The 12,629-nt window shown below is 41.7% G+C and overlaps 1 protein-coding gene across 1 annotated transcript; it reads left to right on the top strand.

Moving 5' to 3' along the window:
• Positions 1 to 880: 880 nt before the first annotated feature.
• Positions 881 to 3,930, top strand: LOC109161381 (serine carboxypeptidase-like 13). Its single transcript, XM_019309749.1, has 15 exons — positions 881 to 953; positions 1,043 to 1,196; positions 1,309 to 1,454; positions 1,618 to 1,694; positions 1,814 to 1,939; positions 2,026 to 2,128; positions 2,232 to 2,269; positions 2,397 to 2,498; positions 2,572 to 2,658; positions 2,794 to 2,925; positions 3,026 to 3,097; positions 3,197 to 3,348; positions 3,449 to 3,562; positions 3,643 to 3,697; positions 3,788 to 3,930. Exons 2-15 carry the CDS (start codon positions 1,075 to 1,077, stop codon positions 3,869 to 3,871), a joined length of 1,410 nt encoding a protein of 469 aa, XP_019165294.1. The 5' UTR covers positions 881 to 953; positions 1,043 to 1,074; the 3' UTR covers positions 3,872 to 3,930.
• Positions 3,931 to 12,629: the final 8,699 nt, after the last annotated feature.

Raw genomic sequence — 12,629 nt, 5'->3', positions numbered from 1 at the left:
TTAACGAAGAACAAGGTCTAATTTATATCAAACCTGAAAATGGTTGACTAAGATTTAAAAAAAAAAAAAAAGTGAAAGGTTCTAAAAGTTATTATTATTATTATTATTTTTGAAGGCAATATGCCTTAATCCTCATTACCAAGTGCCCCATGAAATGAGTTAGTTGTTGCAAACTTGTAGCAGTGTATAGTAGGCTGGAGAAGCATTCTCATTCATGGCCTCAACATTTAAAATCCTTGTATTAATGCTACTCCTATTTTGTGCTACAACCTTTTCACATTTGGTGATTGACACTTTACCTGGTTTCCCAGGAAAACTTCCATTCAAACTGCATACTACGAAATTCCGGGCATAGGCCGCGGAATATGAAGTTTTTGGTAGTTAGCTTCATGGAGACGAAGTGGTTCGGGGTGGAAAGATTATTTGTGGTGGCCGGCGGTGGTGACCGTGGGCATGGCTGTGAGAGAGAGGGAGAGAAACCTGGGCTTACTGATTCCGGCCAAATTAGAGAATAGTTTGCGTAGATAGATTCAATCAACTGTTACACAGAGATACAATAGACTTAGATGACTAGTCTAACTATCCCTATACATTAGCTAGAAGTTATTGACTAAATCAAAGTCTAACTAACTAATATAAATATATAATGTTACATTTAATAATAATAATAATATAACATGTCTAACAGGAGGGGCCCCAAGGAGTAATTGCATGCATGCATGAAAATCCACTCAACTACACACAGACCTACAGGAGTTATTTCATTGATTTGTACGTCTGCAACAATAACTCATTTCAATTAGTTTGGAAAGCGATTGTGTAGACTTTTCCATGGATCCCCCATCTATCCTGTTTGTACACAAAGATTAAACGCCTTGCTTTGCTCGCAATTAAAAACTTACCAAGGACAAAAAGAAAAGAAAAGAAAAAGTATAGATTTATCCTTGTTGTGGGTAAGCATTTGGGCTCCTCCATCTCTAGGATAGATATTAAAGGGCACAACTTTTTAATGCTCTATGAATGACATATATATATGTTGCAGCAGTGTCAGGTGCAGATCGAAGCATAATTCTGATGGCCTCACCAATGGAAATCCTTGTGTTGCTACTGCTGTTTTTGGCTCGATCATATTCACATTCAGTGGTTGACACTTTACCTGGATTCCCAGGAAAACTTCCATTCAAGCTTGAAACTGGGTAACACTACTTGTGTTTCTTTCTTTCTTTCTTTCTAAGTCCTGTAGTGTATCGATCATTATGACTAGGATAGGTTGGAGCTAATTAAGATTTGTTGGTATATGGTGTTTAGTTACATAGGTGTGGGAGAATTTCAACAACTTCAACTCTTCTACTATTTCATTGAGTCTGAGAAGAGCCCAGAAAGTGACCCACTTTTGCTATGGCTCAATGGTGGTCCGGGTTGCTCTGCTCTCTCCGGCATCCTCTATGAGATTGGTATATATGTTCCATTTTCATTTTTGTTTCTGTGATGCATATATAGGCAGGCATGGTTACAGTTATTAGCCTTGATAAACTACTATTAAGTATTTAGAAGAAGAGACCAAGTTACAGTGCTGAGCCATTGAATTGGATTTATGTATGTTTTTGTTGAAGATAGGTCCTTTCACCATTAACTATGCTAATTCCACTGGTGAAATCCCATGTTTGGAGTTGAACCAGTATGCATGGACCAAGGTTAGGTTTTCAATCTTTCCCTCAGCTCCCTTCTTTAACTAACATTACTCCTAATTCATAGAAATGTCTGTGAGAGTAACAAAATCCTTTACATATATATTGACTATCTATACTAGCAGGTGGCCAACATTATATTTTTGGATCAACCTGTTGGGACAGGATTCTCCTATGCTAAAACACCCGAACCTAATTACATGTCTAATGATACTCTGTCTGCACAGCTTGCTTATGATTTCCTCATACACGTAAGATATTTTTTTATATTATTTTTCTTTTCCAACAAATTGGAGGGAAACTATATATATGTTGTTAACTTTTGTGACAAGAGCAGTGGCTCCTGGACCACCCGAAATTCCTTGGCAATCCGCTGTACATTGCAGGAGAATCCTATACTGGAATTATTGTTCCACAGGTTGTTCGTAAAATATATGATGGTACCTACCTTCTTCTCTGTTGTGCAATTTGGATAGATGCAGAAATCAAATATGGAGTAGCTAGCTACCCTATAATGTTGTTGTTGTTTGTTTGTTTTGGTAGGTTTACAATCTGGAATTGAGCCGCGTCTAAATATCAAAGTACATCTACCTCGATTATATATATCAACTCCCTTTAATTTCTCGTGTCTCATCTATATTTAGTTAATTAATGTGGTTAATTATGATTGTTGAGATGCATGCATTTGAACATATATATATGGTTTAGGGCTATGTGGAAGGCAATCCATTGACTGACAAATATGCAGACTTCAACAATAGAGTGGTATATGCTCATCGAATGGGGCTTTTATCAGACAATCTATACAAGGTAGGTACTAGGTAGTATTTGAATGTTAGTTTATGTGTAAAATGTAGTTTAAATCATGTCTGCTGCATTGCAGTCCACAAAAGTAAGTTGCAATGGAGATTACATGGATGAACATCCACAAAATGAAGCCTGTCAATATGATCTTCAAAGAGTATCAATGGTTAGCAGCTCGCAGTTTATATATATATATATATATATATATATATATATATATATATATATTTTTGCTCATAAAAGAATATCAAATTTATCTTCAAGGATCCAGTTACAAGTATCAGTATGGTTTTGTGTGTAGTGTACCAAAAAGATTTATAGGGACCACATTTTAGAACCACAGTGTAGCAATGAAAATTTACTGAGTCTAAAGGGGAGCTCTAATGGTGAAAATCTTACCAGTCCCTTCTTACTGCAAAAGTACTGGTGCAGAGTAAGTCTGTAGCCTCATATACATACTTCCATTCTATAACATCTTAATCTTTCTTGTTTTGTCTTAACTAAGGTATATATATATATATATATATATGCAGCATGATAATTATTTGTACTCCTCCATTTGGGCAAATAACAAAATTGTCCAGAAAGCACTTCATGTGCGTAAGGTATGTCTAGTGAGTAAATGATATTAAAAATGAAACCAAAAAAAAAAAAAGAAAAAGATCACAGTGATGATGATGATGTGAATATCTGGTTGCCAACAGGAAACAATAACAGAGTGGGTGAGATGCAATAAGAGCTTGCAATATGAAGTTCCTGGGGAGAGAACTGATGAAGCATACATTTATGATGTCCAAAGCACCGTTGATTATCATAAGAGTTTTACCAACAAATCTTGTCGAGTTCTAATCTACAGGTCAGGAGATGCTTTCAATTGAGCAACGTAACCATCATCTTTCTTGTGTTCCATCTTAATTAACCGTGGTTTTTAAGAAGCTAATTCTCTAAGTGTACAGTGGGGATCACGACATGGTTGTTCCTCATTTGAGCACAGAAGAATGGATAGAGTCCTTAGAAGTTGGGGTTGAAGACGAGTGGAGACCTTGGTTTGTTGACGATCAAGTTGCAGGGTGGGTCTGATGTTTAACTTCTTGGGATCACCATTAATGGGGGCTTTAACTGAAAGGTGTTGTAACTTTGATGAATGCAGATACACCATGAAGTATTCGCAGAATGAGTATGAGTTGACATATGCAACTGTAAAGGTAAGACATTAATATTATATTTCAACAATCATATATAGCATTAATACTTAGCTTGAATGTAATTAGCATTCATTTGTTGTTAAACATCAGGGAGCAGGCCACACAGCACCAGAATATAAGCCAAAACAATGCTTGTTAATGCTTCACAGATGGCTTAGCAATTATCCTCTTTGATTATTATGTAATATTGAATGCATTTTCAATTCAATGAATAAAATTGGTATGACCTTGGGGAACGAATTGAGATTAAAGGTTATAATAATGAGAATGTTACAACCATAGTGTTGTTACAATTATAATTATAATTATTATTATTATTATTATTATTATTATTATTATTATTATAGTGGGATAATGAGATAATCACTTTCTTAGGTAGTTACAGGCACCTAGGTAGTGGGTAGTTTTATATTATTATGTATAAATAGCTACCTATGTAATTGAAGATGGGGACTTGGAAATTGATAATTTTGGGTTTCCATTAAGGAAAGATTGGGGAGAAGAAGCACTCAAAGTTTCTAGGCCTGTGACGCGATCCTAACATTCCGGTCCATAACATTTGGTATCAAAGCCAGTCGTCATGGGCGACCCAACACTAACTGAAGCAGTCGCGCGAAAGGTCCCATGGACACCTCCAGCAGCCACGACGGGCCTCAACCACCCCCACCAGGAGCTGGTACGGCAACCGCGACCACCACTACTGCTCCGAAATTTACCAGACTGGAGTTTCCTCGTTTCAACGGATTAGAGGACCCCTTCGGCGGGCTTCACCAGTGTGAGCAGTTTTTCCAGGTACAGGGCACTCCCACCAGCGATTTTGTCAGGCGACTTTCTACCTGACCGGGGTGGCGCAACTATGACATTTCCGGCTAGAAGAACCGAAACTTACCTGGATTTAGTTCAAACAACGTTGCTACTTGCGCTTCGGACTTGGCTTCTGGGGTAATACGTTGGGTTGTCATGCCAAACTGAACCAAGGAGGCGGCACCATCGAAGACTACTCTGATGACTTCTAGACGGCGCTGCTTCGTACATCGTCGATTCGCCATGACCAAGTCGTCGACCTCTACACCGCGGGATTAGACGACTGGCTACGCTTCGATGCTGAAAACCAGTGTTCGCCGAACTTGGATGTCGCCATCAGTCGCCGCACGCGAGCTCACCGCTTTCTTACTTTGCACAGGGATCTTCGTGGCCGGAGACGCAGTCACGACCTGGGCAGTCCATTCCAGCGCGGCCTGGGAAGTCGGCATCGGCGAACTCCGCAGCGAGTTCGGCGAACAGCTTCCCCGTCGTGAACCCTAGGCCGGCTCCGTCGTCATCCACTTCCGCCGGCGGTTTGCTTGGGTCCTCGTCCTTCCCACTTGAACATCGCCTCTCGCGATCGGAATACCTACTTCGGCGCTCCAAGGGTCTCTATTTTCATTATAATGAGCGTGGACTCCAAATCACGATTGTGCACATTTATTTTGTTTGGTTATTGATGAGGCTGCAGAAGAAATTGGACCCAACCCAACTGGACAACCGGGTGATCCATTTGCGCATCAAGTGACTGATTTTGGCTAGTCCAAAAAATTTATGAGTTCTAATAATACACTCTGTACCATCACCTTGAGGACAAGGTGATTTTGATGGGCGGGGAAATGTTACAACCATAGTATTGTTACAATTATTATTATTATTATTATTATTATTATTATTATTATTATTATTATTATTATTATTATAGTGGGATAGCCACTTTCTTAGCGGGTTCTAAATAGGTTTGTGTAAACAGGTTCGTGTAAATGGGTTAACACGATAATATTAACGGGTTAAACGGGTTCTTAATCGGTTAATAGGTTGACCCGTTAAGACGCGAAACATAACGGGTCCTTAACAGGTCAACCCGTTAACGAGGCGCCACTCATAAGCGACTACAGTTTACCGGTCCACGTGTTGCTTGGAACGCACTGCACACGTGAGGGGGCGTTTGAGCATATAGCCATTAATGTGCAATCCAACTATCAGCTTAAGCTTTTAGCTGAGATGGAGCACATGCTTCAATTATAGCCACTAATGTGCAATCTAACTATCAGCTTAAGTTTTTAGTTGAGATGGAGCACATGCTTCAATTTGGTATCAGAGCCATGCGACTACGGTTTACCGGTCCATGTATTGCTTGGAACCCACCGCACACGTGAGGAGGCGTGATGAAGCACATGCTTCAATTACATGTTAAGGCTAAAATATTATGCTTCCATACCAATTATGATAGAGTGCATAACTTCATACTTAGCTGCCCATTAATCAGCAAATCAGATCACTTCCTTTAATTTGCTAATAAGGTGGGTGACGACACTTCCTTTAATTTGCTAATAAGGTGGGTGACGAGAGAAACCCACTTCCTTTAATTTGCTAATAAGGTGGGTGACGAGAGAAACCCGTAGCCATTATCCTGAAGGCATGCACTGAGTGAACTTCGCTAACTTCGCTCCAATATATCTTAACTAAGAAAGTATTGATAAAAATAGAATTCATGATCTTCTAGTAAGATAATCATACTCCAATCCCTAGTCATGCATGATATTTTTCAACAACCATGGCCATCCGTAGGGCTTTAATTTTGCTCACAACACCCATTAAAATCGGAGTAATACTATATATATATACTCTCACTTTCTATTCTATTTTTTATTCCCTTGTTACATGCCACATTTTGATTCAGTAAAAAAACATGGACCATAGTTTTTATTCATTTTGTTTTTCTTCCTCCAATAAAATTAATACACATAGTAAAAGTTTTTTTTTTTGAAAACGAGAGATTAATTCATTAAATCACCAAGAATAACGTTTACAAGAAAAGATGGTGGAGAGTCATACCACTCCTCGCAACCTGACTCAGAAAAGGCCTCCCTAGCAACAGCATGGGCAGCACTATTCGCAGATCGCTTAACATAACAAAATTTAACATCATCTATCTCTAATGCTAAATTTTTAATATCATCAACAATAAATCCAAAAGCCGAATTAAATGGTGGTGAACCAATTGCATGACAGACTACCTGACTGTCCATCTCTACATCCACGGAACCCATTCCTGTATGCTTTAACCAGCTCAAAGCCTCCCTGATGCTCAAAGCCTCCGCTTCTTTCACCATAAAGACCCCGGGCATCACCACATTCTTCGCTTCAAGGAAATTCCCATTATCATCACGTAGCACCCAACCCAACCCCATTACATTATCAGCCACCTGTAACGCCGCATCCGTGTTCAATTTCAGTCTCCCTTGGGCAGGTTTGGTCCATCGTGTTACAGCCTCCTGCACAGCTTGTCTTGTTGCCACCTCATTCACAACCCTCCAATTATCTAGAAACAACAAAGCTCTCTGGGCCACTACATTCAAATAAAAAACAACACCCTTCCAGACACTATCATACACCACAGACCCCACAACACCATCACAAGTTAGGCCACAGACTAGCATCCAAAGAATTTACACTCCAAAAAAACCAGTCGGCAAGATAATTACCTTGAAAAGTACTGATATATGGCATCCCTAACTTACTCCAGAGCTGAACTACTTGCGGGCAATGAACAAACAAATGAAGGCCAGACTCCTCAACATGTCTGCACATATGACAATTCAACGCACAAGCAACATTTTTAGTCATCAAAATATCACGGTAAGGAGATAAGATGATGCTAACTGCCAGCAGAAATTTTTCACCTTCGGCGGAATGTGTAAATTCCAGATTGTAGACCATGGCCGATCATCCCCAGCCACCATAGTAAGCTGCCTGTAACAAGATTTAACAGTGTAAGCACCCTTCTGATCCCAATTCCAAAACCACTGATCCCGTGGCTTCCTAATACTGAGTGGAATATTTAAAATCAAATTAGCATCACGAGAACCAAAAATATCCCTCACACAATCCACATCCCAACCATTACCTTGCAAATCCATGAGTGAAGACACCGGAGCATCATATACCGTCTGGTGTAGATCAGTCTCCACATAAGGGTTAGCAACAACAGGCAGCCACGGATCGGAGCCAATTATAGTATCTTCCCAGTTGCCAATCACCCGCCTACTTCCTTCTTTCAAACAACTCTTCACCTCCATCATACCCTTCCAGATATATGACGGGTTATTCCCTTCTCTTGCATCAAAAAAATCACAACGAGGATAGTACCTGGACTTATACACTCGTGCAACTAGGCTTGCCGGTCTAGTTAACAGCCTCCAGGCCTGTTTTCCCAGAAGGGCTTTATTCATCTCATGTAACCGTCGAAAACCCATCCCACCAACAGCTTTCGGCTTACACAAACCCTCCCAAGTGCGCCACTTTATACCACGGCCATCCCCTACTTTTCCTGTCCACCAATACTGGTTCATTATATTCTGAATTTCACGGCATAGCCCTATGGGTAACAAGAAAACCATCATTGCATATGTTGGCATAGCCTGGATTACATTCTTCAGTAGAACCTCCATTCCTGCTCTGGACAAGAACTTAGAATTCCAAGACCGAATCCGGGATAGGATTCGATCCTTCAGAAACCCCAAAATAGCTTTCTTCTTCTTACCTACTAATGAAGGCAGTCCCAAATACTTTCCACTAGTGTCCCCCTCCTCCACACCGAGAATATCCACCACCTCATTCCGCATGTTCTGTGGTACATTAGCACTAAAACAAGCAGCAGATTTGTCGTAATTTATATATTGGCCAGAAGCCTTAGCATAAGTGTCTAACACATACCTCATCTGCACACTTTCATTGACACTCGCACGATGAAATAGGAAGCAGTCATCAGCGAAGAGCAAGTGTGAAATAGTCGGGGCTCCCCTGGCAACAACCGCCCCATGTAAAAGGCCCATAGACATCCTCTTCTCGATCAATGCGCTCAACCCCTCTGTAACAAAAAGGAACAAGTAAGGGGATAACGGATCACCTTGTCTCAGCCCCCTACCCGGAGTGATAGGCCCAAGCTGCCGCTGGTCATGGAGAACATGATACTGTACCGATGTCACCGTTTCCAGCAATAAATCCACCCACCTCCTGTCAAACCCCATCTTCAACAACATCGCCTGGAGGTACAGCCATTCTACCCGGTCATAGGCCTTCGACATATCAAGCTTCAAAGCCACCAGCCCCTCCCTACCCTGAGTTTTCCGTTTCAAGTGATGATGCACTTCATAAGCCAGCATTATATTGTCTGTAATTAACCGTCCTGGAATGAACGCACTCTGCGCATGTGATATCATATTTTGCAAAAGAGACTTCATTCGATTAGCACACACCTTAGCCGCCACCTTATACACAACATTACACAACGCAATTGGGCGAAGGTCCTTCATAGTCTCTGGGCTCGTTATTTTAGGGACCAAGACAATGAGAGTTTCGTTTGCTTTGTCAGGTAACCTGCCCGTCTCCAGAAACCTCCTACAGAAAGCCGTGACTTCCCCCCCAACGACATCCCAAAAGTACTGGAAAAAGCCTGGGCCAAAGCCATCAGGCCCCGGGGACTTATCCGGATGCATCTGAAAAACAGCTGAACGAACCTCCTCCATACTCAGAGGCCGTAACAGCCATGCGTTATCACGCTCAGAAACCCTCTCATCAATAGGATCCACTACCTCCTGCATATCCCCATAATCCGGCGCAAACAGATTAGCAAAATAATTTACCATAATCCCATCCAACGCCACTTCCTCCTCCACCCAGTTCCCGGACTCATCCAGCAACCTCCTTATAGCATTCTTTCGTCGTCTGGCCTTCACGGAATTATGGAAGAACTTACTATTTGTATCTCCACCTCGATACCAATGTTCCTTAGCTCGTTGCTTCCAATATGTGTGTTGATGTTCTAACAAAAGGAGCAACTCCTTCTCTACAGTTGCATATTCCCGCATACCGGCTAAATCTCGACGTGAAATCAACCCATCTAACCGGCGCTTGCTATGCTCTATTTTCCGCTGAAACTCCTTATTGTACCCCCGCCCCCATCTCGAGATATCCCGAGCACATGCTTCTATCCTTTCCAACGTGCCCAGTCCCACTGTTCGGCCCCAACTGTGCGCCACAATTTCCCTACACGACTCCTCCCTTATCCACATATTATCAAAGCAAAATCTCGCCTTCCTCCGGGTTCTAGGCCGCATGACCGGCGTAATAACTAGAGGAAGATGGTCGTTGTAGGTAGTTGACAATGAAAGTGCATGCGCTCCCTCAAACATATTCAACCAACTGTCATTAGCAAGAAATCGATCCAGCTTATCTTCTATCATATGATCCGTGCCCCGTGACTTAACCCAAGTGAACTTATGCCCACTAAAAGGAACATCCAGCAACCCACTATCCGCTACTGCATCCCGGAACCCATTTATCAACCACTGTGGGTGTGGTGTTCGGCCATACTTTTCAGACTGGTCCAGAATATCATTGTAATCCCCCATAACAAGCCACGGTAATGCCGAGAGTGAAGAGAGAGTGCGCAACAACTGCCAGGATTCTCTTCTACGACTCCGATCTGAGTACCCATAAAACCCCGTTAAACGCCATCTTGGACTACCAACATCCAACCTTATCTCCGTATCCACATGAATAGAAGAATAACCTTTAACATTCAAATCCACCGTGTTAGACCAAAGTAGAGCTAACCCTCCACTATGACCCGTAACTTCTACCGTGAGCACACTGTCAAAGCCCAACTGAACCCGTATTGTCTCCATTCGCTGCTTGTCCTCAAAAGTTTTAATGAGAAAAACCACACTCGGCCTCTTAGAACGGATATGATCCGCTAACACACGAACTGCCGTCTGGTTGCCAAGCCCCGGCAGTTCCAAGTCATCAAACTCATGACTCTAGGCGGGCCTGCTCCGCAAGACCCGCCTCCAATCCGTTTTTTGAAACTGCTTGATCACACTCCATGCCCACATCCCCTTCAACAGTCTCGGCCTCCTCCAGATCAACCCGCCTCCTCTTTTGCTCCCCCACCACCACACCCGACACACCCATCGCAGCAGCTATGGTATGCATACTGCCCTCACCTCGGCCAGTGTCTCTCTCGTGTGTCTGTTCTGCCCCATCACCAGAATGAACCTCCGGAACACACATTAAAGCAGGAGACTTCCAACCCCTCCTTTCGGCCGTTGTTTCTGGAGCAATCCAGCAGCGATTCTAAGTCGGGGCTCCCGACGTGAGCCTGCTCTTAACCAAGCTCCGTAAGGCTTCTCGGCCTTAGGATCAACACATTGTAAAGCCAGTCGACAGTGCCTATCCCCATGCCCAATCAACCCGCACAGAAAGCAAAAAGTAGGTAGGCGCTCATATCGGAAATCAATAAAAGACCAGTTACCTGCATCCCGCTTCAACTTCATTTGTTTTTTGAGTGGCTTGGAAACATCCAAAGAGACACGAACCCGGAAGAATGTTTTCATTGAGCCGTCGAAGTTCCTCTCGTCCGTCTGCACAACCGACCCTAAGAACGATCTGATTGCCATAACCACAGTCTCCGAAAGAAAGCCAACCGGTAACGCATGAATTTGTACCCAAAAATCAGCATGGGTTAAGGGTATAGATTCGGGATCCTCTCCAGGTTGCACCTTCTTCATTATTAACAAACTCTGCTCGTAAGTCCATGGCCCCTCGCTGAGTATTCGTTCCCGATCCCCCTCATGATAGAAACGTATTAAGTACAGACGGGGCTGCAGTTCCCTCATATTTACCCCCATGGCAGCCTGCCAAACACCGGTCATGGTATCCAGAAAGTATGCAAAGCGTACCGGTCGATTAGTAACAAGCCTCCCAACCGCATAAAAGGACTCCTCTTCATCATTCTGGTCACGTGATACTTGCGGAACCTGGATAGAGTACTCTTCGCCGTCGACGTCCGCTAGCGTGAGATTGGCACACTGATCAGCTACGTCATCAACAGCCATGTTGTCGGTAAGTTGCAGCGTTGTACGCCGTAGAAACAAAGTCGTAACCGAAAAACAATGAAAACCCTAGGTACTCGCGAAAGAGCGAGAGAGAGAGACGTCAGAAATATACGGAGTAGATAAGTTTTCATGCCCTACACATAGTAAAAGTTTTACTCCCTTGAACTATACAATCTACTTAATTGATTATATATAAAATATTTATTTAAAAAAACTTTGGGCCCCCAAATTGGCCATTGCCCTGGCCCGCCTGGCCACAGGGTAAATTATTGTGTGGACCATGGTCCACATAACTGTGTGAACTATGAATGTAAGGTACATTTTTAATATATTAAAAATACATTATTTGTGTACTAAATTTACATTATTTAACAATATATAAAATAATATACTTTTTATTTATGGTCCACACAACTGTGTGGACTATGGTCAATGTAATAATGATTGTGTCCACATCCTTGCCTAAGAGTTATATTCCATTGTACTTTTTTTTTTTTTTTTGGTGTGTGACAAGAAAAATCCGCAATTACTACCCAATGTTAGGTTTATGACCTTAGTAGACTATAAAGAGATAAATCAATCTAAATTGTTCTCTTTCAAAAAAAAAAAAAAAAAAAAAAAAAAAAAAAAAAAAAAACTTAATTGTTCATAGTTGATCACCTCAAACCAAGGAGGATAATAGGTCATTCTAAATGAGTCAAACTTATAACTTTATAATTATCAAGCCAAGAGCATTGTCATGGAGTTCTGATTTACACAGAAAAAGAAAGTGCGAAATTAATTAATTATTTAAAAAAATATATAGAAAGTAGAGAGAGGCTAGGGGACAGAATTATATTTCCTAATTGGATTAAGAATAGGAATGTCATGATCTGAAGCAATACCTATATAAGGCATTAAGCAACCTACCGGTTAGGTTACAAAGTACATTACTATCTATATATTATATATATATACTTCCTGCCGGCTGCCGCCGTGAAATTTCTGCTCCTCTTACAACTGAAACA

This window comes from Ipomoea nil, unplaced genomic scaffold, assembly GCF_001879475.1.
Source record: "Ipomoea nil cultivar Tokyo-kokei standard unplaced genomic scaffold, Asagao_1.1 scaffold2922, whole genome shotgun sequence".
In the NCBI taxonomy this organism is placed as follows: domain Eukaryota; kingdom Viridiplantae; phylum Streptophyta; class Magnoliopsida; order Solanales; family Convolvulaceae; genus Ipomoea; species Ipomoea nil.
Note: the sequence above shows the minus strand (reverse complement) of the source record. Positions and strands in the feature narration are given on the sequence as shown.

Coding starts and splice junctions, on each gene's coding strand:
- LOC109161381 (XM_019309749.1), top strand. CDS start 1,075: ATGGCCTCACCAATGGAAATCCTTGTGTTGCTACTGCTGTTTTTGGCT. Junction 2,926..3,025: donor TGCAAAAGTACTGGTGCAGA/GTAAGTCTGTAG, acceptor ATATATATGCAG/CATGATAATTATTTGTACTC. Junction 3,698..3,787: donor TGACATATGCAACTGTAAAG/GTAAGACATTAA, acceptor GTTAAACATCAG/GGAGCAGGCCACACAGCACC.